Source organism: Equus przewalskii, chromosome 10, assembly GCF_037783145.1.
Source record: "Equus przewalskii isolate Varuska chromosome 10, EquPr2, whole genome shotgun sequence".
Lineage (NCBI taxonomy): Eukaryota > Metazoa > Chordata > Mammalia > Perissodactyla > Equidae > Equus > Equus przewalskii.
This window is the reverse complement of record NC_091840.1, coordinates 22,163,887-22,188,840: the sequence shown is the minus strand read 5'-3', so window position 1 is coordinate 22,188,840 and position 24,954 is coordinate 22,163,887. Positions and strand designations below refer to the sequence as shown.

Sequence of the window (24,954 nt, the reverse complement as noted above, 5' to 3'; positions counted from 1 at the left end):
AATGTTTTGAACATTTTATTAAAGTACAAAATTGTTGAAGTTAAGCTAAATGGAAACACATAGTAAATATTTACAAAAACATTGATAACAATACTCAAGTCACACACATGTAACACTGCAGAAAGGTCTCAAAGTTTACAAATTGAAAATTATGGCAATTTCCCAAAATGGATATAATAGCTCACTGCTGAGTATGGTATTGATATAATATGTACGATCTTTGCGCAAATGTTGTCCCTAACTCTTCTGTGATCCAGTGCTCCCTAGAAATTTGTTCTTTGGGAGATTTAGACTCAGAGGCAGCCAGAGGGGACAAGTCAAGAGTTGAGATAGTCACATAACTTATGGTCTAATTTTCTTCATCCTATTGACTGTGTTGAGGTTGTACAGACACAGTCAGGGTGTTTTTCTTCAGCCTCTGGTGGTATTCAAAAGGATATGAAGAATATGAGCAATTTCTCATTGCTTCAACAAAAAATCAGCACATAAAAGGCTGAGTGGGAAGTATTTGTACTAGAACTACAAAGTTCTATTTGATGGAGAATTACCTATAAAACTAAGATAAAACAGAGAATCATGCTTTATCTCATAGATACTGAAAGTAGGAAAGGAGGCAGAGCAGACACTTTTATATCAAAGTGATCCAATTTTAGCTTAATGGCCAATAAACAAAGTACATTATGCTGAAGTAACCACACAGCTACCTGTCCAGAAGAATTTAAAAACAGATTTTAAAGACAAAAGAAAACAGACAAAACAGACAAAGCAGAGAAGAAAACAAGGCCCACGAGATGGTTACTATTTAGACAGTATTGGACACTTGGGGTCTACGTACTTCACTTTGATGGCTCCAGATTAAAACTACCTTCCCCCAAAGTAAATTCAGAAAGGAGGAAATCAAGAGCTTTAGGTAACTTTAAAACTGGTCCTGGGCTCAATAGAACCATTAATTAAAATAATCACCTCACATTTTAAAACAGATCATCTTCATCTGATTCCTCGAGGTACTTTATAGGTTTCCTTGCCCGTCCGGATTTTGCACGAGGAGCCACAGTTGAGTCTAAGTCCAGATGGAAGTCATCATTCTCCTTGGATTTCTAAAAGACAAAAGCCCAAGTAATTTGCATAATGTCAACCTGACAGCATAATTTCAATGTAAAACATATATCAACAGACTACAATTCAAGGAGTTTTCCACCTTCTAATAAGCAGTAAGAAATAGATTCAAGGCAACTTGCATTGACTAAGTAAGTGGCATATTTAACTTTGTTACAACTAAACATATAGTAAAAGCTAATGGGTTATGGGATTTAAATTTATTTTCTTAAAAAAGTGCTAAGTTATTAAGAGCAAAGCTTGACTATTGTTTCAAAAAACCTATAGCAAACGGACTGACTAGGATAAATACACACCTTGTTTGTGACTGCTTTAGAAATCATTTTCTCAAAATTAGAGTCAGAATCATCAGAAGTGGATGGCTTCCTTTTGCGGGGATTTTTGGTTTTGGGCATATCAGGCTTTTGAGAGACATCAGAATTCAAACCTGGATCTTTCTTGACTCTTTTTGTTGCAGGCTTTTTGGTGCCGGTAGTGGAGGTAGAAGACTGACCTGCAAGTCAACATAGGCATTTATCATGGCCACTCTTAGATGAACTGTTCTCACTGTGAACTTTTTTTGGCAAACTGTTGACTGCTTTTATTTAACATAGGAAAAGACAGCCCAATGGAGCTGAAAATACACTAGAGAACCAAAGTATCCTTAGGCATACAATTTTTTTATAGGTATATGTTTTACATTAAATATTTGCAATTGTTTCTAAATCCTATCCATGTTATAGGAATGAGCCAGATAATGCCTGGCATTTTGAGAAACACACTGATGTCAAAACTTTTGACCATCTTTTTTGTGTGTGTGACTGACGAAGATTGTCCCTGAGCTAACATCTGTGCCAGTCCTCCTCCGTACTGAATGTGGGACTCCACCACAGCACGGCTTGATGAACAATGTGTAGGTCTGTGCCCGGGATCCAAACCTACAGACCCCAGGCTGCTGAAGCAGAGTGTGCAAACTTATCTACTACACCACTGGGCTGGCCCCTTGACCACCAGTTTTGATTATAAAGATCTAAAGATTTGCTTTCAATTGGAAAAGATTTAATTTCAATTATCAATAGTAAATTTTGGGAATAAAAAATCAAATTGGTTTGTGTCAGCCAGTTAGTTAATCCCAATATTAACCCATCTCAAAGATTTAGGCTTACTTTTTGCTGCTATTTTTTTCACCGTCACCTTCTTTTTAGAAATAGGATTTATAATTTCAGTTTCAGCTGGGAAATCAGCAGCTGAAGAGCTTGGAGAAAGTGGTACACTGTCCTTGGCATCATCAGCATCAAGGTCTGTTACTTCAGTGGAAAGGAAAATAGTACATATAAGCAACATGTGAAAATCCATTTACTGCTTTGTTGCTGCTATGAATTTCTATTTAAACACCAAGTCTGCGACTTTTCTGGAATATTTAAAACACACTCTTATAACTTTGTTAAAATTTCTAGGTTTTCCAGCAGCGAAAACAGTTATTTTTTTTATCTCTAGCACCTAGCACAGTACCTAGTAAGCACATGATTACTTTTAGTATATTAAATGTACAACATCAATGTAATGCTAACAAGAACTTACATTTATTTTCAAAGGCAGGACTTGGATAGTGTAGTCCAGATTAGAACCCAGGTGGACCCGAGTGCCCCAGTAAAGCAGATTCCTCACTATTTTTAAACACATACCTGACACTGCACTTTTCTGTGTCTTCAGTTCTTTGTTAGCATGTCTAGAATAAAAAATAACATCCTGACAACCAATTCTAAATGTATCAAACAACGAAGAATATATTACTGACTATTACAAGCAATCATAAAATCCATATTATAGAAGATACTTACTTTAGGGAACTTTTAGTTTTAGGTAGACTAGAATCTGATGGGACAAAATCTTCCTCTTGAGTTTTTTCATCAAAATCTGAGAAAGGTTCATCTGAATCCAAATCCATTGTGAATTTGGTTTTTGCTATTAAAAACATACATATAAAAAGAATCAAAGAGGATAATAGGAGAAATATTTAGTCCACAGATTGATATAACATTTCATGAAGATTTAAGCTTCAGTTTAATATCCTAAAAGATGCTTTAGTTTTTCAAAAATCTAACATAATTACTGCTCTAAGATACAACAATTTCTGGAATTAAGTGCCCTGAAATGTATGGTCCATTCAAATCTTTCGGCCTATCTAGCATGTTCTTCAGTTTTCCTTACTTGCTGTTCTCCGTGGCTCTGTTTCTCGTGGAGGGACATCAAAATTACTTTCATTACTGCTCATATCTGATTCTGAATCAGACCAAGGGTTTCTCTTCTTTCCTTTGACTGGTTTAAATGGCAATGTAATTTGTTTCTTTGTCTTGGTATCTAGAAGGGAGAGAGAAATTAACCACTTTTGATAATTTTAGACTCAATTTTTCTCCATCTCTATCCATCCACCCATCCTTCAAATATTTATTATTGAGCTCTGTGCTAGTACGGGGAATACAATGGTGAACAGAAATGGATACAGTCCTTCCTCCTGTGGAACTTGATCATCTAATCCCATGAATAAATACAATGTGTTTATGTAGGGCATGTGGTATGTATCTACATGTGTATAAATACGAGGCTTCTCTAAGAAAGAGATGCTTGAGAGCTATCTGAAGGTTAAATAAGAGTTAACTAGTTGAAAAGAGGTGGGTGATGAAACATTCCAATTCAGGAAAGTGCATGTACAAAGGCCCTGTGAGAAAACATAGTGCCTTTGGGAAAGTGAAAGAAATCCATTATGGCTGGAAAGCATAAGCCAGGGGGAGGGTGACTGGTCTTCTTAAGGATTTTGTTTTGAACCTATATGACCAGATTTCCATTTTAAAAAGTTCTCTCAGATCGCAGTGTGGAGATTGGAAAGAGGCAAGAATAGATGCAAAGAGATCAACAGAAGGTTATTGCTGAAATCAAGGCAAGGGAGACAATTCAAAGACAAAAGAATGGCTAGGACCAAACCTTGAGGGGCATTTAATGGCTGATGAGTTAGGAGGTTTAAAGTCACTAGGTCTTGTTAATTCTGTTCCCCAAATGACTCTCATACCCATCCTTTGATCTTTACTTCCCTCTTCTTGGCCCACAAAGGTTACAATGGCAGTCTCTTTATTGGCCTGACATAGTCCTTTCTTCATATTCTTGTTAGATGAATTTTCCTTAAGTATACCCATTTCATATTCCCTAGTTGCATTTAATCTTATATATCCTCCCCCAACAACCTGGTTTTCTAATTTTCCATAATCTGGCTTAACTATATTTTCTTCTATTTCCCAATATAAAACCTCCCACTCTATTAAGAGGGCCTTTTCATTGTCTCATACATATTATATGCTCATTTTTCTTCTCCCAATCTAGGGATACCTAAATCTTACTCAATCTTCAAGGCTCTAGCCCAGGTTTGACCTCTTTCACAAAGCCTCTATAGTCTACATGTGCCCACACTGACCTCCCCTTTCTCTAAATCCGTACATGGCCTGTATATACTGCTTTACCTTTCTTTCTTGATAAACCTCTTGAAGGTAAATGCCCATGCTCTCCCACTTCTCGTGCCCTCACAATATTTGCTAGTGATGGGAACATACATGCTCAAAATACTTAACTGATTCATCGGTTTTACATGCTAAATGATTGCTAGCTAAGTTTAAAGTTAAAGGCGTGCTGCATTCTAAGGCCAATATAGAATTTTGCACAGCATGGCACACACAACACACTTTTCTTACTTCTTTTTAATGCTAAGATATTTCCATTTGTTTTAGTCACCTTTGTATCCCCACAGAACTGAGCACACATTATCAAGAATAGACACTTAAGGATAGACATATAAATCAATGGAGCAGAACTGAGAATCCATAAATAAACCTTAATATTTATGGTCACTTGATTTTTGACAAGGGTGAAGACAATTCAATATATTGTGCTGGGACAACTGGATATCCACATGCAAAAGAATGAACTTGGTATCCTTCCTTACACCATTTATAAAAAATTAATTCAAAAGGAATCACAGACCTAAATGTAATACTTAAAACTATAAAACTCTTAGAAGAAAACATAGGGGTAAATCCCAAAAGATTAGATATGACATCAAAAGCATGAGCAACAAAAGAAAGATAATGGATAAATTTGATTTCATCAAAATTAAAAACTTGCGCGCCAAAGGACATCCTCAAGAAAGTGAAAACCCATAGAATGGGAGAAAATATTTGCACATCATCTATCTGATAAGTGACATCTAGAATATATAAAGAATTCTTACAACAATAAAAAAGACAAATAACTCAACTTAAAAATGGGTAAAGGATCTGAATAGATTTCTCCAAAGAAATATAAATGGCCAATAAGCGCATGCAAAGATGCTGAACATCATTAGCCAACAGGGAGATGCAAACCAAAACTACAATGAGATACCACTTTATATCCACTAGGATGGCTAGATCAAAATGAAGACAATTAGCAAGTGTTGGTAAAGATGTGGAGAAACTAGAACCCTCATATGTTGTTGGTGGGAATGTAAAAGGTGCAGCTGCTTTCAAAAACAGCGTGGTAATTCTCCAAAACTTATACATAAAATAATTATATGACCCAGCAATTCCACTCCTAGGTATCTACCCAATAAAAACATAAGACCAAATAGAAACTTGTACATGAATGTTCATAGCATCACTATTCACAATAGCCAAAAGGTAGACCCAAATGTCCACTTACTGATAAATGGATAAATAAAATGTAGTATATCCATACAATGAAATACTATTTGGCAATAAAAATAAATGAAATATTGATAGATGTTATTACATGGATGACTCTTGAAAACATTGTGTTAAGTGAAAGAAGCCAGTCATAAAATGACCATGTATTATGTGATTCCATTCATACAAAATGTCCAGAACAGGCAAATCTAGGGACAGAAAGTAGATTAGTTGTTGCCTCAGGGTTAGGAGGAGTTGGGGGGGAAATGTGGAATGACCATAATGGAAACAATATTTGTTTTTGCAGTGAGATATTGTTCTAAAACTCTGAGCATACTAAAACCATTGAATGGTACACTTAAATGAGTAAATTTAGCATGTGAATATCTTAATGAAGAAATTAAAAAAAAAAGTAGGATCTAATATACTGTTTTCTTTAGATCCCAACTGAGGAATTCAAGTTGTCAAATTAACAGACTATTTCATTAAAAAAATGATCTTTTTTAAAATAAATCAAATCCCAGGCAATATTATGGAGGTTCAGGCATACTTCAGACATAGTCCTCCTTCATGTTACTTAATAAGAACTTATCACCTGGGTCCAGCCCCGTGGCTGAGTGGTTAGGTCCATGCACTCCGCTGCGGTGGCCCAGGGTTTCGCCAGTTCGAATCCTGGGTGTGGACATGGCACCGCTCATCAGGCCATGCTGAGGCAGCATCCCATATGCCACAACTAGAAGGACCCACAACTAAGAATATACAACTATGTACCGGGGAGCTTTGGGGAGCAAAAAGGAAAAAAAAAAATTCTTTGGGAAAAAAATAAAAGAACTTATTATCTATGTGGAACATTCTAGGTAACAGACACAATTTAATCTCGACTCTATACCATTTTCCGTAAATGGTATACCTGGTTGTCTTTTCTGTTTCTTCTCTAATCTTTGTTTTAGGCCTTCTACCTCTGTACCGTCCTCTTGAGGGCTTCCTTCAGTATTTTCACTCTAAAAGATAGCAAGACAAAAATGGTCAAATTCTGCCAACTTATTATTTGGAATAATATAAGGTCAAATACATATCTGGTCAAAGAGTGTTTTTTTTTCCTTTGAGTTTTGGTTGGAGCTCTGAATAAAGGTAAAAGAATGATTTTTTCAAGCTACTTAAACACTAAAAAATCAGGCTCATAAGATGGTTATGATTAGATAGGGGACAAATTCCAACTATGGAACTAGAAATTTTGTAATATAATTTGCCCAATTTTAAGTGGAAATATGCTTAAAGTATTTTATGTATAACATTTTCAAGAGTTTCACCTTAATTTTCTTTTTAAATTTCTTTTCTGCCTCTGCTTTCATCTCTATGGTCACTCGGGGGATGACTCTTTTTCCACTTGGAGAAGGCAGAACTTCAGCCCTTTGTGTTTTTTTCCCCTTTGCTTTCCCCCCTTTCCCAGGAAGTCCTACTTGTTCATCTTGTTTTTCTTTGGCCTCAACAGCCTACAAAAGGAATATAAGAAAGGAAGTTTATAAGCTAACAAAGACATTACAACATCTGTGTTACTTTATAGGGATAGACTAAAACGCAACAGTTAAATTGATTTCAATTTGTTACATCTTAAGATAAATTTGTGATAACCTGTTCCATAACTAGGTATATACCACCACAACAGTGAAGATATAATTAAGGCACACCTTGAAAAGCTAAGTATGGAGACAGAAGATTAGGTTCTACTTGATTCTACCACTTGATCTTTCTGAGAATAAGAAGGGGAAATTGGGTTGAGGATAAAACATATACATATATATATGTATATTTGTAAACTCAAATAAGAAATGAGAAAGGATGTGATATCAGTAATGTACACTTATCTAATCAACTGATTGCAAGCTGGACATCCATACTGAAATGTAATATAAATTTGCATGCTAAGTCTTTTAGCTTAATTTACGAAATGAGATGTTTTTCTTATGTTAAAATAATGTTGGAAGACAAACATTATTAGGGAGATTTAGGTAACAAAGGATCTCCTGAAACTACTGATTAGCTAGCTCTCTGTCCTTTTAAGTTGACTTGGGGGATTGGGTTAGTCTTCCACATTTAAATTCTCTTTATCTTCTTAGTCCCAGGAGGTCCTTCCTTTTATGAAAATCAACTCCTGCGCCCTTTCCTCTCTTTGTTCAAAAACTTCTGGGTAGTATATATCCTGGCATCATTTACTTTATTCTAATAGCATTTAATAATCCGTTCTTTTATGTGTTATCTTGGAATGTTTCATTATGCCTCCTATATTCTTTCTATTTCCAATTGTGAAACTTCTTCACAAAGAGATATATTGCTAGAATACATTATTTCATTAATAAAAATTCTAACACGGGCATTATAAACTACACACCTCCAATTCTTCAATAAAAGCAGCCAAGTCTTCTTTCCACAAATCTGATGGACTCTTTCTCTTTAATGTTTCCAGCTCTTGCTCCTTCAGAAAATAATCAGAAAATTAAGTTACTTCATGTGCACCAAACAGCATTTTCATGCAGCAAGCACACAATTAAGTTTTTGCTTTTATCATTAGGACATAACTTAAGCAACATGTACCATCCTATCATCAACTCACTTTTTCATTTCTTAGTTTGCACAATTCATCTTTCTTTTCCTTAGTTAGATACCAAAGAGGCATATCAAGAAGGTAGTTGAAGGTTGGTCCAGAATCTGTTACAGAACCACTCTTTTCAGTTTCCTTTTCACTGTCACTCTCTTCATTTTCTTCTTCATCTGGAACCTAAATGAGGAATTGAAATGCAGCTTTAATAGGAAACGTGAAACACAGACATTAGATTATACAGTCTTTAATAATATAGAAAAATGTTACCCAAGAAATTACCTTTTGCTGGGCTTCTTTCCAAGCCTTCACAGGATCCGAATCATATCCCCTCTGAATCAGAACTTTAATCAATTCTTTCTTAGGCTTATTTTCTATTTTAAAAAATATAAACAAATAGTTTTGAGCAATATTTTAGGAAAGGAATAAGGTTTTACCATATTAAATCAAAAGATTAAAAGTGGAAATTAAACTATCTTTATCTGGCATAGATTTGTACATCTTGGTATATGGACAAGTCCCTAAACCATTGACAAATGTAAATTACCACAAGGGGGCAGTCAAATCACATATGAAGTTGTGATCTAATCATAAAATAGAAAACAGTCAAAATCTTTGTCTGATAACATCTACTTCAATTATACCCCCTGGTTTTTTAATTTCAACACTTGATTGGGCAAGTTTTTAGTGCCACCCATCCAAACCTCAATTTTCCTTGACTACGGTTCTCTATGATGCACTTGTTCCCTTTCTTTTTTCCAGTGTCTACTGCATTCAATTTATTAGACTATGAGGGATATTGAGAGTTACTAGCTATAGACAGAATGAGGTTTAAAGTACCACCTTTCATTAGTTAACTTGACATAGGTTTTATTTTTAGGCCCTCTATATTTATTCCTCAAGAAGACTGGATAGTCCTTAGTATTTTCTAAATTCCAGTCAACTGAATACAATCTTTATATTTTTCTTTTGAGTCATGTCCAATATCACTCATTTTAGCTTGGCCTTAAGCAATAATATCTGTGAAACTGGGGGATTGATATGCTATTGCTATTGAGGTCACATTGATTTTAATATTATATAAATTTCAGGTGTATATCATTATATTTTGACTTCTGTTTAGATTGCATTGTGTTCACCACCAAAAGTCTAGGTGCCATCCGTCACCATACATATGTGCCCCTTTACCCCTTTTGCCCTCCCCCTATCCCCTTCCCCTCTGGTAACCACCAATCTATTGTCGCTATCTATGTGTGTGTTTATCTATCTTCCACATGAGTGAAGTCATAAGGTAACTGTCTTTCTCCATCTGACTTATTTCACTTAGCATAATACCCTCAGGGTCCATCCATGTTGTTGCAAATGGCAAGATTTCATCTTTTTTAATGGCTGAGTAGTAGTTTATTGTATGTATATATATGTATATATATAGTTATTTAAAAAAATATTTATGAAAATGAACATGTAACCACTAAGTTAAACATTTTTGTGTACTATCAGAAAATTATCTTGTGATCACCAGTAACTTGTGTTGTCATGTTTTGGGACTTGCTATTGTATAACCCATTAGCTATCTGGCTTTCCTAGTTAGCCCTGGCCAGAGTTGAGCTATTTCTTTTAACCTTCCTTATACTCCAGTTTTAGTCAAAACTGTTTTCTTCCTGGTCACTTAAACTTTGACTTTGTTGCTTCTAGAACCTCTTTAAAAAAAATCCCCTAGGACATGATTCTTTCAGTGTTGAGTATACAATTTACTTATAATATAAACCATTTATAATCTTCCTTCCTGCCTTTTCTTTCCCTATCAGACTTATTATCTCTTCTCTTGATCAGTTTACACAGGGACCTCTTCTAGCTCCCTATTCTCTTCCGGTCTAAATGTTAACTAAATCTTGATTTCTCAAGATGCTCAATCTAGGAAAAGCTATCTCTTTCAAACTATAAATGCCTAAATTAGGCATTTGAAAGAAATGCTTGTATATGTAACCAGAAGAACTAAATGGATTTTGCCCTCTCTCCCCACCATTACTCTCACCAAAAATGTTTAAAGGAAGTTTGGCATGATTATGGTTTTAGTACAGGCAGTTATTATTCCAAAAACATACCAATGATTATTTTGCCATCTATTTTCTCTAAGATAAAGCGAGCCTGATTGTTCAGTTTAGCAGATTCAGCGCCAAGCATTCCTAGAAGCCATTCTTTTCTTAATCCATAATATTTAAGCCTGAGTTCAAAGAAGTCTCTTAGAATATCCAACACTGTGTCGTACTTCTTTAAACAGCCTACGTGGTCAAAGAGCACCTGAAAAGGAAAAACAAGATTAAAACCAACAAGAGATAAATTGGCTAATCTTTAATGATTTTAGAGAAGTGACCCTATTCTTTGAAAATATAAAAGTAGCCTAAGATATCCTTTTAAAATCGATACTAATCTTTAATATAAATGGAAACATATGTATCTCTCATAAAACCAGACATACCATAGAGTTGCATGTGAGACTAGTCTGGAGTTTGAAGACTTTGTGTAGTCCAACTCTTTCTGCTTCTGCCAGTTTTTCTTCAGTCATCTTCACAACAAACTTTACAGTGGTATCTGTATGGTATTCCCTATAATCTGTTATGAGAGGGGGTGTCTTCTCAGTGCCATTCAACATGGGTTCTAGAACCTGTTCTTTATAAGTCTGAATGAAGAAAGAAATAATCCTTTTGTAAGTTTCTAAAACATAGGGTCCTGAATATCAATAAGCATTAACACAAAAAGTATTAAAATCATAAAAATAAAAAAATAAATCTACAATTATTTACCTGGGTCCACGTTCTGATGGGAAGCTCTGAGATTTCAATGGTTGTGGAATTAAGAATAGCCACTTCACCACTAATCACATATTGATTTGGAGCCAGCTCTTCAATAGTTCCCTTGAAGTTCTTATAACTCGGAAGCTAAATTGGTGTTTTAAAAAAGAATATATTTTCTAAATGTGATACTAAAAACAGAAATCACAAGACTATTTAACAAAAAACCTAACTAACATTAAAGCATGAAATAAACTTATATTTGTGTCTTCTTTAACCATAGTCTACTGAATTGAAACCAGAGGAAAACTAAGGTTCCTAATATAGAATGGTTACCATTGGCAAAGGTTCTTCTCCATCCATCAAACGTCTGATGTTATTCACAATTTCACGAACATCAAAGTTAGGGATTTTGCAGGACCATCCAGTACCGATTCCTTCCGCGCCATTTACCAGCACCATGGGTATAATAGGAATGTACCATTCAGGCTCAACACGTTGGTTGTCATCATATAAAAACTTTAATGTGTGATCATCTTTTGGTGGAAATAGCAACCGAGCCAACGGGCTAAAAAAACAAAGAATGTTATTTTACAAAAAACACTTAACTTTGATGGAAAGGACATGTGTTATCTCATACATATACATGAACATTACCTTGGCCTTACTTGCTGATTAACACTGATTTAACAATATTTGAGCAGTTTCTATGTGCCAGGGACTGCAGACATAAAGTTTCAGCCTTGAAGGAGCTCACATGGAAGTACAGAGAGGTAGCCAACAAACATACATTTTGTCAGGTGGTGGGGTAAATGCTAAGAAGAAAAATAAAGTAGGTAAGAGTGATTGAGGGGATGCTAAAGAATGGTAAGCACTTTCTGATAGGATTACATTTGAGCAGGGAAGAAACTGAGAGAATGAGCCACGTGGTTATCTGGAGAAAGAGAATTTCAAGTAGAAGGACCCACAAGTAAAAGGCCCTGAAGAGGGAATGTGCTTGACATGTTTGTGTACAGGCAAAGAGGCAAGGTGTGTTTGGAGCAGAGATAGTAAGAGATGGAATCAAAAGACATGGGGAGTGGGGACACAGACCATGTAGAGTCTAGTTAGCTAAAATAGGGCTTCAGATTTTACTCTGAAATGAAGAAGTTCCAAGGTTCTGAATCAGAGTGACCTATTTAAAAAAACTGGCTGCAGTAAGAAAGAAGGATGGTAGAATATAATAGTTTAGATGAATGAGATGGCTTAGTAGTTTTCTAATAAGGAGTCTATAGGATTTGTTGATGAATTGGATGCAAGTATGGAGAAAAGGAGTCAAGGGTGATTCTAAGATTTTTAGCCTGAGAATTAGAAGGATAGCATTCCATTTACTGAGACAGGAAGACTAAGGATTTGGTTTTGAACTTATGTTTGAGATATTTATTAGACATCCAAGTGATAAATAATGAGAGGGTAGTTGGGCATAAAATTTAGAGGTCAGGGCTGAAGCTCTGAGACTGGATGTATGAGATATTATCCATGGATGGGAAGTAAATATAGCTAGTGGAAAGAGATCTGATGAAGGAGTCCTGGGGTAGGCCAGTATTTAAAGGTTGGGAAGATGAGAAGGATCCAGCAAAGAAGACTAATAAGGAGGAAAACCAACAGCCTCGTGTCTTGGAGGGCAAACACAAAGAGTTTCAAGGATGGAGTGATTAAATTGTATCCAGTGCTGCTGAGGGTGAATAAGATAACAGCTGAAAATTGACTATTCATAATGTACTTCCCATAGACTAGTAAACAAAGTAAAATTTCAACTGTGGTGTTTAGGAAGAATCAAGTTCTTCTTTACTCTAACAGACTCTACAGCAGGGTTTCTCAACTTCAGCACTGTTGACATTGTAGGTCAGACAGTTCTTTGTTGTGAGCAGGCTGTCCTGTGCATTGTAGAGCATTTAGCAATATCCCTGGCTTCTGCCCACTAGATGCCGGTAGCACAGCTCCCCTAGTCACGATAATCAAAAATGTCTCCAGACATTGCCCCACGTTCCCTGGGGGGCAAAATCTACTCTGGTTGAGAATCACTGCTCTACATGAAGAAAGAAAAGAAAATATAAGAAATGGAAGCAAAACATTTATAGTTTGGCAAGGAAACAATACTTCTAAGGGACAGAAAGGCTCGGGCATCAAACTGAAATAGAATTTTGATTTTCTGCTCATTGCAAAGAATAGCATAATTAAACTTTAATGAGCTTGAAAATTAATAATCTAAGCATCTGTATCAAATACACATTTTCTGATTAATTGAATTTTTCTATTTTTGGTCAACTAAATCTCACAATAGTTCAAAATTGGAAATGGCAAGTATTCACTAAAAATTTAAAGCATACCCACCTGAGCATTGTGAAGATGTATCGAGGACTAGCAGAATCCTTGCCACCATGCAGCCTGGTACCAAACTGACCAATAGGCTGCAAGAGGTTCAAATTATTGCTACCCACAAAATTCTGAGCCAAATTGATAATGGTCATCATTAGCGACATCTGGGGGGTGGGGAGGGGAGAAAAAAGGTTCATTATCTAATCTGCAGGCTTTAAATAATATGTATCCATGATTATGACTTTGCAGGTATTTCTGCTATAATACTTTCTGGGAACATCATAGATTGTGTGTTTACCTCACCATGATGATAAGAGGACATCTCAGCTACTGACCCAGCTAACTGGGCAACCTTCACCTCTCGCTTGTCATTCCGTTTGAAACATGTAAACAAAACCTTTCTCTGACCTGGTTTCAAACCTTCAGAATGAAAGAAGTACAAATATGAGTATCCTCAATGTAATAATTTCTTGGCATTAATTTCCATCTTATGATAAAAACAGGCTAATAAATTAGAACTCACCATCCACCATAGATGGGATAGATCTCTCATTATCAGAATTTGAGAACAGGATAAGTTCCTTGTTTATGAAGTCATTGTATGTCAGATATGTGGTAGTTTGCCCATATAAGTAATCCTGAGGGACCAAAGAGAATATTACATCATCTAGTTTAAAATAAAAAATATTACTGGTCTTAACAACGCTTAACACAAAAATAAAACAAAGAATCCTCTTAACAGTATAATTTCTATTGTAAATCCCTCAAAAATACAGAATTATGCGGAAGTATTTTACATGTTTTAAAGATAAAGCAAGTCTAAATTGCTGCATAATTAGAAAAAAAGTACATTGCCTTTGTAATTTCTTTCAGGTCCAATACATTTATGTAGCAGTCTAAATAAGAATAAGAATATTTATGTAGTTATCTATTGTTAAACTTTTTACTGAAATAACTATTCAGTGACTTTAATTTGCTACAACATCAATTCTAAAAGGTCAGCAAATAATATATTTTGTGGCATATATGTAAAATTTTTACCTCAGGAAGGCCAAGTAACTTTCGTTGCCTTCTATCCTCCATGAAATGAGTTAACCATTCCTTTCGATCATCTATCTGTTTTTTGCTAAAGGCCTACAAATTAGAAGATGAAAAAGATGTCACTGGTACTAATAGGTTGCAAAATATCTCTTCTATAAAAAATAAGCAAACAACAAAAACTCAATTTTCTGAAACATCTGGTTCCTTTCTCTGGTATATGTTTACTGAAAACATTCTATTCTGTAAAACATTCTATTATATGAAAATTTAAATGTTTCAACTGACTAGCTAAAGCATTGACTTCTAAAACTAGTATGTATGTGTAAAATACAACTCAAACTCACCAGGCTGATTGCAGCATCATCTTCAGGACCAGAATATTTGAATTGGATACGATGTCTTTTCATATCTGCAAAATATTCTTTAGCTTCTTTTGATGTGCTGGTGCCCAAACCTACAAAATCAAAAACACCAAGTTACTCCATATAACCTTGTACAATGATATATAACAAAATGAGAAGTTCTACATGAGTTTCATTACAAACCTTTGTAATACTTGACTTTCCATTTTTTATGATTTGGAGTAGAACTCTTCCATTCTTCAAATTCAGGGAGGCTATAGAATGCCATTTCTTGCTTGTTTTTAGACACCTGTGGTAAAGGAAACATTGCAGTTGCTTTGCATACTGCTGGATCTCCTGCATACCACCATTCATCACTGGGGTTATTATATGTGTACCCATGGTTGAGGAGTAGGGTCTTTTTTTTTTTTTTCTTTTTTCTCCCCAAATCCCCCCAGTATATAGTTGTATATTTTAGTTGTGGGTCCTTCTAGTTGTGGCATGTGGGACGCCACCTCACTGTGCCATGTCCCCGCTCAGGATCCGAACCTGGTGAAACCCTGGGCTGCCAAAGCGGACCACATTATCTTAACCACTCGGCCATGGGGCCGGCCCCGAGGAGTAGGATGTTAAAATACCCATTATGGTATGTTAGAAAATAGCATACCTTTACAATGGGAGTGATAAATTCCTCCAGAAAACGATGTCGCAGAAGAGAGGGCCAATTGTGATGGATAAAATTAATCAGCAAGCCTTTGATGTGGGAACCATCTTGGTCCTAGAAATATTTGGAAAGCCAAAACACTAAAAATTCTTTTAGAAACTAAAAAAATTATGATTGACACAGGTAATTTCTCAAAAAACTTTCTATGGGGATTAAAAGAAAAGGCTTTTCAAATTCAGACTGACTTAACCTGTATATGCAATATACATTATATAAGTAAAATATCTGATTAAATATGGACTAGAGATAATGAATAAAACTCTTAAGTTAAATAATTTCCTCTCATGGCAGGAAAGCAATGAAACAATAAGACACGTTTAATTTACTTTAACAATCTATAAAGTATTTGACAACAAATCTGACCTGATCTGTCATAATCATTATCTTCCCATAACGAAGAGTCTTCAATGAATCTTCATCTTCATAGTTTTTCTTGTATTGAAGACCCACAATCTTGATGATATTGTTAATTTCGGCATTTTCCATTATCTGAAATGAACATCCACCAAAAAAGTAATGTTTTGTTTACAAATTTGAAAAGAACAACGAAATACAACAGTATATGTTGCTTGGATTTTCTTGAGCTTCTGTATTAGGCTAATTTATAAGGCAGAAAGATCTGTTAAGTTATGATATAACGTATCCAATTTCCTAAAATAACAAGAACAAGCTGTCCAAGATATATTTCAAAATGCCCAGTGAGGGAACGAAAAATAGGCATGAAGTCCTGCATTACAAAACTAGATTTACATTCTAAAGATGGTTTTTATATTCTACCTGTTTATGAGAAGCTTCTCGAACATTGAGTATTTTTCCTCTAAGAGGGAAAACCCCATATTTGTCTCTTCCAACCACACCAAGGCCTGAAACAGCCAAAGTTTTAGCTGAGTCTCCCTCAGTCAGAATAAGTGTACACTCAGTTGAGTTTCGGCCCCCTAAAATAAAAACACACAAATTAATATTAGTTTTAGTTCACTCTCAAATATACTAACTCAGACATGTGATGAAACACAAATAATTTACAATTCCTAACACATTGGTTTAGGAATAAAATGGAGCTAATAATTATATTGCTGCTAAAGATTCATTTGATCATCTATTAAACATATTTCTTGGTGATGGAGTTCAGGACATGGTACCCCAAAATACGGCACCTTGGCCTATTGACTATTTTAAACTGAAGTTTGAGAAAATGATAGAAGCAGGAATCTCTCTGACCTCCTCCCTAAACTTTCTCTCGTGAAGCAGGCCATAAGACCCTTACGTGAGAGGTGCCTTACCTATACCCAGAGGAAAGGAACATTCTTATCTCCAAAACAGAGGGACACCAAAAAGAATCTGAATGAACAGGCCTTGCTAAGTTTCCCCGCATTTACTGTACTTAGCTCATAACCTTTGCCTTTTTTTCTTTTTTTTTGAGGAAGATTAGCCCTGAGCTAACATCTGTCACCAATCCTCCTCTTTTTTGCTGAGGATGACCGGCCCTGAGCTAACATCCGTGCCCATCTTCCTCTGCTTTATATGTGGGATGTCTACCACAGCATGACTTGCCAAGCGGTGCCATGTCTGCACCTGGGATCCGAACTAGGGAACCCTGGGCCACCAATGCGGAATGTGAGAACTTAACCGCTGCACCACTGGGCTGGCCCAACCTTTGCCTTAACATATCTTTCCACAACTTTCCATTCTTCATCAAACCTGGCATAAAACCACTCAGGTTTAACCATTTCTTTGTATCTTCATTTCCTTATGAAGGTTCCAGTATCACATAAAACTTACATTAAATAAATTTGTATGCTTTTCTCCCGTTTGTCTTTCTCAATTTAATTCTCAGATCTAGCCAGGGATATAAGAGGGTCAAGGAAAACTTTTTCCTTCTGTACTTTAGGTAAAAGATCACTGCATAAATATCCTTGTTTTATACTCCAAAATAATCATTTCAACATTATTTATAACAGCCAAAAGTTGGAAATAACCTAAATGTTCTATAACAAGGAATTGGTTGATTTTTAACAAAGTTAAAACAAATTCTGTTGCATATTAAGTGTCAAGGGAAAAATATCAGTGGTATGCTGTTAAGGAATAAAACATTAACTACAAGATTTAAAGTTTGGAACATTATTAAATGTGTAGTACCTGCATCATTGGCATCATCAAGTTTGGGAATTCCCTTGATTCTGTTATGTTTTACAGCTGAACACTTCTTGTTTAACTGTACTTGGGCCTTAAACTTCACCCAGTTTAGTATGCTTTCTACGATACCACAGCCAATTGCCTGAAAAGGAGAAGACTCATGTTAGGAAAGAAGAGTTCTATTGGAAATCCAGAATACAAATCAGCTCCTATAAAAATAAAAATATTTCAAAGATTGAAAAGAGGTGGAACAATAATTTCTGGATAGAGGGTGGCACATCTTTCTGTCTCAGGTTATCACTACTGAGGGAGTTGGTTCCTTTGGGTTCATTTATTCAATATTTACTGACTATGTACTTATATTGTGCCAGGCACTGAGACACATGTTGGAGATCTAATGGTTAAAACAAATTAGACATGGTCCTTGTCCTCATGGAATTTAAGATACAACATGGAAGACAGAAACAAGAAATTACAAGTGTGATGTTATGGATAAGTGGAAAGTGTGCTATATATAATAATATATGCCCAGTACTATATTGGAATCAACTTAGTTGGGAAGAGGGGTAGAAAGTAAAGGCTTTCCTGAGGAAATGACATTTAGGACCTAAAGTAGTTAGCCAGGTGAAAAGCATTTCAAGCAGAGGGATTAGCATGTGAAAAAGCTCTAAGGAGGGGAAGAGTACTATGCTTTTGAGTAATTTAAAGCAAGTAGGACTGAAACTTACACATAGGAAAAAATGGCACTGAGATGAGGTTGGACATGGCACTGTCTTACAGGCCAAATAAGGAACTTGGACTTTTTCTAAGAGAAGAAGTCACTGAAAGACGTCAAGAGTGAAGACAAAAATGTGTGCTTTAACACAAAAAGATTACTTAAGAGCATTGCAAAAAAAAGGACTGAAACAGTAAGAACGTTTAAGAACCTATTATAGTAACACAGAAAAGAGATGATAGTAGGAGGCTACCAGGGTATTCAAGAGGTGATTCTTACTGGTTGGATTAGAGAGTAAGGAGGATGAAAAGAAGGCTCCCAGCTTTCTTGTTTATGCAGTCTAGTGGTTGACCGGGGCCTTTTACTAAGACAGGAAATAGTTTTATTCTGGGGAAGTGGGGGGCTCCTTGTGTGGAGATCATTAAGCATGGAGATAATTAATTCAGTTGTGGATGTGTCAACTGAGAGCAACCTTAGGCATTCAATGCTTGCATTCAATGCAGTTAAATGGGCTGAATTCAGAACTGATCTAAACTGAACGGTGATATGTAATGGGGAAATATAGGCATATAGATGGTAATTAAGGCCCTGGGTAAGACCAGTGAGATAAAAGCTGTTTTTTTAATTTCCTTTTCAGAGTGAGAAGACTTGGAGCAGTGCATGTGGGAGGAATCTTTGTTTCTGCAGAACCAAGAAGGGCAATGGAAAATAAAGTAAGGTACTTCTATTTTTTATTACCCTCTAAGTACTCACAGCTTTGATGAATTTTTCACTTAATTGGCATGTTGATCCAAAGTTCTTGGCTTGTAAAGTCATGTTTTCTTTTGTCTGAGAGTCAAAGGTTGGGTTTTCAATTAAGGCATTCACAAAAATCCACATGTGATTTTTCACCTGCAGTAAAAGTTGGTATTAAATCACTAAAAACTTACTCATGCTTTACTTATAGCCTTTCTCTTCTTCCTTGACTTTAGAAAAAGAAAACTGTTCTAAAACACCATACCTGATGTGCTTTTACTGCAACACCACCCTTGTTCTTCTTCTTCACAACATCGACAAGCTTAGTGACAATCTGATCAGCTACGTAATCAACATGCCTGCCACCCTAAATGAGGAAAAATACCAAATTGCAAAGCTCAGAATCCTTAAAATTATAATAATCAAACATTTAAAAAAAAAATCTAGGGCTGGTCCTGTGGCCTAGTGGTTAAATTCAGCATGCTTTGCTTCAGCGGCCCAGGCTCAGGTCCCACTCGCTGGCAGCCATGCTGCAGCAGTGACACACAAATAACAGAGGAACACTGACATACATGTTAGCTCAGGGCGAATCTTCCTCAGCATAAAAAAATCTAACTTACCTTCCTTTATAACAAAGTAGCCAAATACTCAAATTCATCTTACATATTAAAAACAGTAAGAACACTTATATGTAAAGATAAATCATGATTAATAATTTGGCAGTAAAATTACCTTTGAAGTAGCAATGCTGTTGACAAAGCTAATTTGCTGAAAGCCTTTTTCACTCATTGTTAAACACACTTCCCACCTGTGGTTTACTTGTTCATGTATAATTTTCAATGGATTGCCAGTTTCATCTACCTTATCCTTCAAATACATGTCCACATAGCTACGGAATCCTTTTACCTGTACAGGAATTAAAAATAATGGTATAAAAAAAAGTTATAAAAAGTAGATTCAATAACGGGCTATGAGGACTTTTCAAAACTAATGAAATAGTGTTCACTGATGGGCATAAGAGAATGGTCATTAAAGGTCACAAACGAATTTAGATGTTTTTTTGAGAAAGAAATTTCCTTCAGTAAGTTTAAAATGAGCTGACTGAAAAATATGGAATACTGTTTTCTTATCAGAAACATATCTGAGAAGTGGTAGGAAAAACATATGGAGGGAAACAAATCAATTGTGCTTTTGACAGTGTTCACAAGTCCCTCATTATCCTTAACACTCAGGAAAATACTTACTGGCAGCTTATTTCCGTTAAGAAAGACTTTGACATCTTTAGTGGATCCAGCAATATCATATGCTCGTCTAACCATTAGTGCAACAATATCTTTGTCTAGGCTTTGCATTTTAAACTTAGACAAATCAGGGTGGAAGGTAATACACGTATAATCTTCTCCGTTAAAGGGCTTGAGTTCCATCTCACCAGCTCTCCCCATATTATCCATCCATGTCTAGAGAAGTAAAGAATAGGAAAGACGAAAAATTTAAGTCATCTCACAAACTACAACTAAATAATACAAATTTATAAATCCTAAAAAATAACATAATATATGTTCAAGAATAACTTTCCATAATTTATTAGCTTACAAATTATGTTAAATTAAACCAACCATTAACGCGATTATAAATTGCTATAATATAATTTATAATCAAGGCACAAGATACCAAGTTACTTGCCTGTTTGAACATTTTCTTGTATTCTCTACTGGCTGTTTCCACAGTAAATTTGGTACTAAATATGTTACACAATTTGGCTCCATAGCCATTTCGACCACCTGGGCAAATAAATAAAAAATACTACTTAATTGTTATTATCTCATTAACAGCTTTATTTCTTAATCACTGGCAAAGGTATTCAATTATAGATTTACTCTCATATTTTTAAACTTTATGCCACACATAGTCATTGAAAAAATGCATTTTTTCAGCAACAAATATTTCCTTTATTTTTCTCAATACTCTACCTGTTACTTTCTTTTCATCATCATCATAGTTACTAGAAGTTAGGAGCTGTCCAAAGATGAGAGCTGGGACATACATCTTCTCAACTTTGTGTTCAACAACAGGAATACCTTTTCCATTATTCCATATGCTAATTAAATTGTTTTCCCTAAGAAAAGATTGACATTTTTATTGTAAAACAAAAGTTAAACTTGTGCTTAATATTTTAATATCATCATTTCTAAAATACATAAATTCACAAGTCTCAATTTCTTTATGACTCGTTTTCATATATACCTTCTGAAATTCAGCAAGAAATACCTTTCCTATCATGCTTAGTTCCTGACACTCCTAAAATAGGAGCCAAGAGGAAAAAAATTTAAATCTTTTCCAACACCTGGGCAGACACTGATAATGCTGAAAAAACACGAAATTTTAAAACGTTAGGGAACAGAGGGAAATGATTTATGCCCAATGGAAAGAAAAGGACAAAATTTGGAAACAGTATTATTATACCACTTTTAAGAGGATCATCTGTACTATCCCAGCTCCCTTAGCTTTTCCATCCAACAAAGCACATTGCAAAACAAATATGAAAGGCAAAGACATTATCAACTGTAAACTGCCCTCCTTGCCAATAAAATGCTAAAAATTTATTTGGACTATTTATCTCTTAATTGAAGTTAATTTTCAGAAGATAATATATTTTATCTGGATACACACTATGGTTCTTATTTCAAATAGTACTTAGTATTATCCAAAAAAAAAGACTAATTAAAACTAACTCCATATTTTTTAAAAGACAATGATACCAAGTCCTTAAGAGCATTCAAGTACATCATTAACACCTACATTTCCCAAAAAGAACCTAAAGTATAGTTTATGTCATAACTGATCAGGCTAATACAAAGGTGAAATAATGATGCTCGCCACCCACAAAAGGACACTCAGCATTTATAACCAGAAATGTTAGATCAAATTATTCTCTATCACCACCTGCTGGTTTACTATTTGAATAGCATCAGAAGAAAAAGTTAAAGCTCTAGACCCCAGAATACTGACAGTAATTATTGGAGATGCTTACTGAAGTATTTAGTGATGAAGTGTGATAATGTCTGTAATTTATTTTAAAATGCTTCAGAAAAAATATAGATGGGGCAAATATAGCAAAGTGTTGATAACTGTTGAATCTAGGTGATAGGTATCATCGATTATTCATTTTAGCATTCTGCCTTTCTGTGCTTTTGCAAACTTTCATTTAAAAAAAGCCAACCTCCTTATAAATCAAGTAAATGCAACTAACAGTAACAATGAGCTATAACAACAAAAGACCAAGAGACTCACGGGTCAATTGTGACTCTAATACAAGACATTTTTGGGTCCCTTTGTTTGTTGTCTGCAGCATTAACTGAAAATAAAACACATTTGTAAGTGAAGTATTTAAAAAAACATTCTATAACTCTACGATATAGAAAGAAAAAAATCTCAAACAGCACAGGAGTAGCATTAATGAGATGTTAATTTAGCAATTTTTATTCAGAGTACTGTTCCTAGAAAACAATTCAACTTCCTGACTCCAGTAAACTGCCTCACCTTTGCCAGGTATTGTTTGAAATGACACAGCTCTGGCTACAGAGGGTTTGCTAGGAATGATGCTTTTTATGAAGGATTTGGACTAGTAGATCTTTATCTGAAAGAATTTACTCACCTAGAATCTCATCAAAGATTTTGTATAAACCAGGAACAAAAGTGACTTCCCTATAGTTAATGCCAACGTCTTCATCGTAAACCCACATTTGCTAGAAATAAGGCAAAGGAACATAGTTATTTTTACCCTATATTGACTCTGTTTTATCATCATGATTACTGTAATGTCTTCTGGAGTAAATACAACAATATAGATACGATAGCTTAAGCCACTTCCAGTGACACTCAAAGTACATGAAGTATAGAAAATTAATCTGGAAAATTAACTGCATGTAATTAGCTTGGCTTTACCTGGGTCACTAATTCCACGGAACCAATGTAGGTGTCTGGGCGGAGCAAAATATGTTCCAACTGCGTTTTCTTTTGATAGATTCTTTCAACGGAGAGTCTTTTCTTCGCATCTTCATTTTTCTTTGCTTTGTTGATTTGCATATTTTCATTTATGGGCTAGCAATTTAAGAAAAAGGAAGAAAAGGGATTTTTAACCATAGGTTTATCAGAAACGATAAACGTCTACCATGATGATATGCTTATACACACTATAACAAATCGTCCTCTTTTAGTAGGTGCTGGTGAAGTTTACGTCGTTTTGTGCAAATACGGCATTTTAAGGCAACTGAGGCCAGGTTCCCGGGTGGCAGTGTGAGTAGACGTGTGGTCTCACCAGGTCTGTCTGACATGGAAATATTTTCCTCCAATGTTTTGTTTAGCAACAAAATACACCCAGTTCTTTCATCTACTCCGCAAACATTCACTGAGCGCCTGCTCTGTCCCAGACACGTAACAGATTCCTGTTCAGCAGCCGTTTGGGAGGCTATCGATCAATGCTCCGGCCGTGTTAACGTTCCGAACAGGAAGGACAGATTTTGAGCAACACGCCGGCTCCTTAATGGGAACCCTGTGCCGTGCCCTGCCCCTCCCAAGCTCAGGGACGTTCAACGCCGTTTCCGAGCGGAGGGGAGGAGAGGGAAGCATCCGTGTGCGGTGCTTCAAGTCACGCGCGGACCACGGTAACACACATTTACTACAGGACCAGGCGAAGCCCGTCCCTAGAAACAGTCAAACGAAAACAACACCCTCGAGGCCGCTTTAGCCGCGAATACTTCACTATCAGCACCATAAGGGGGTTTCACCCCCCTCACGATCACGCCGAGCCCGGGAGACCAGGGTCGCCCCGGAATACCGGCTCCCAGCCCGCCGCGGCCAGGCCACAGCCCAGGAGCCTCACCCCTCGCGGGCAGCCAGAGATACCGCTCCACGACCCGCCTCTCCCGCGAGCTGTACCTGCAGCGGTGACACGTCCATGATGACGGTCGTGAAGGGGCTCGAGAACCCTGCGAGGGACTAAACCGGCGGGACGCACGAGACGATCGCGGAGCAAGCGACTTCTCCACAGACGCGCGTCGGTTAGGCGAGTTCCTCCAGTCCCATTTGAACCTTCCTCTAGCCCGCCCAAACCAGATAAGCCAATCCCTGACTCGCTCTCACCGGTTGTGTCCCGAAGAACCAATCGTAGCTAGTCTTTTATATCTACCAATGAACGGCTGAGTTGGCCCCGGTCGAATGAACCAATGAGGCGGGGGAGGCGGGACTAGATGGTTTTCAAAACGCACCACTCGGAGTCCTAGCTGAGAGACCGACAGGGAATCCGGCCAATGAGGAGAGCTCGTTTGTTCTCTCAGGGCAGAAAGCTCTGAAGAGACTTGCTGGGGAAGCGGGAAGGAGTTTTCGGAGGTGCAGGCTCGGGTAAAACGAGGAAGAAGGCTACTTATTCCTCAGAAGTAGCTAACTAATTTCAGATCCCTGAAGTCTAAAAACCGTCCTCTGGCCTGAGGTTTTTCGTGAGAGGAACGGGAGCGCTAGCTCGATTTTCCTGAGGAAGCCGAGTGCCGGCCTCCTGGCGATTTGGTCAAGCGAACAGGTCCTGGCCTTTTCCTCAGCCTCCCCTCCCCCCCCGAGAATTTACATATTTTCAGAGAAACAAAAGCGCTACAGTTGTGGTTTTTAGTTTTCGTGTAAAGAAGGGTCTAGAGAAGCCGCGCAAAATAGCAGCATTCAGGT

At 36.4% G+C, this 24,954-nt stretch overlaps 1 protein-coding gene across 3 annotated transcripts; it reads right to left on the bottom strand.

Moving 5' to 3' along the window:
• Nucleotides 1–24,393, bottom strand: TOP2A (DNA topoisomerase II alpha). Of its 3 annotated transcripts, none has more exons than XM_008518925.2 (35): nt 24,178–24,393; nt 23,185–23,340; nt 22,895–22,985; nt 22,531–22,594; nt 21,210–21,355; nt 20,923–21,020; nt 20,484–20,696; nt 19,972–20,145; nt 19,505–19,606; nt 19,258–19,395; nt 17,793–17,931; nt 16,434–16,591; nt 16,020–16,145; nt 15,600–15,710; nt 15,137–15,242; nt 14,936–15,045; nt 14,592–14,684; nt 14,074–14,188; nt 13,849–13,970; nt 13,566–13,714; nt 11,529–11,760; nt 11,205–11,339; nt 10,880–11,080; nt 10,506–10,701; nt 8,683–8,774; nt 8,416–8,580; nt 8,194–8,277; nt 7,115–7,297; nt 6,715–6,805; nt 3,307–3,456; nt 2,937–3,060; nt 2,781–2,824; nt 2,262–2,402; nt 1,413–1,609; nt 1–1,097 (listed from the first exon to the last, which is right to left on the bottom strand). In XM_008518925.2, exons 1-35 carry the CDS (start codon nt 24,196–24,198, stop codon nt 972–974), a joined length of 4,593 nt encoding a protein of 1,530 aa, XP_008517147.2. In that variant the 5' UTR covers nt 24,199–24,393; the 3' UTR covers nt 1–971. The 3 variants fall into 3 exon arrangements, with proteins under 3 accessions (XP_008517147.2, XP_070416571.1, XP_070416570.1); XM_070560470.1 differs by having other exon boundaries at nt 24,122–24,224; XM_070560469.1 differs by lacking the exon at nt 24,178–24,393 and adding an exon at nt 23,970–24,126.
• Nucleotides 24,394–24,954: the final 561 nt, after the last annotated feature.

Coding starts and splice junctions, on each gene's coding strand:
- TOP2A (XM_008518925.2), bottom strand. CDS start 24,198: ATGGACGTGTCACCGCTGCAG. Junction 14,189..14,591: donor AGTTACTTGGCCTTCCTGAG/GTAAAAATTTTA, acceptor TTGGTCCCTCAG/GATTACTTATATGGGCAAAC. Junction 11,761..13,565: donor TACATCTTCACAATGCTCAG/GTGGGTATGCTT, acceptor TTGTTTTTTTAG/CCCGTTGGCTCGGTTGCTAT.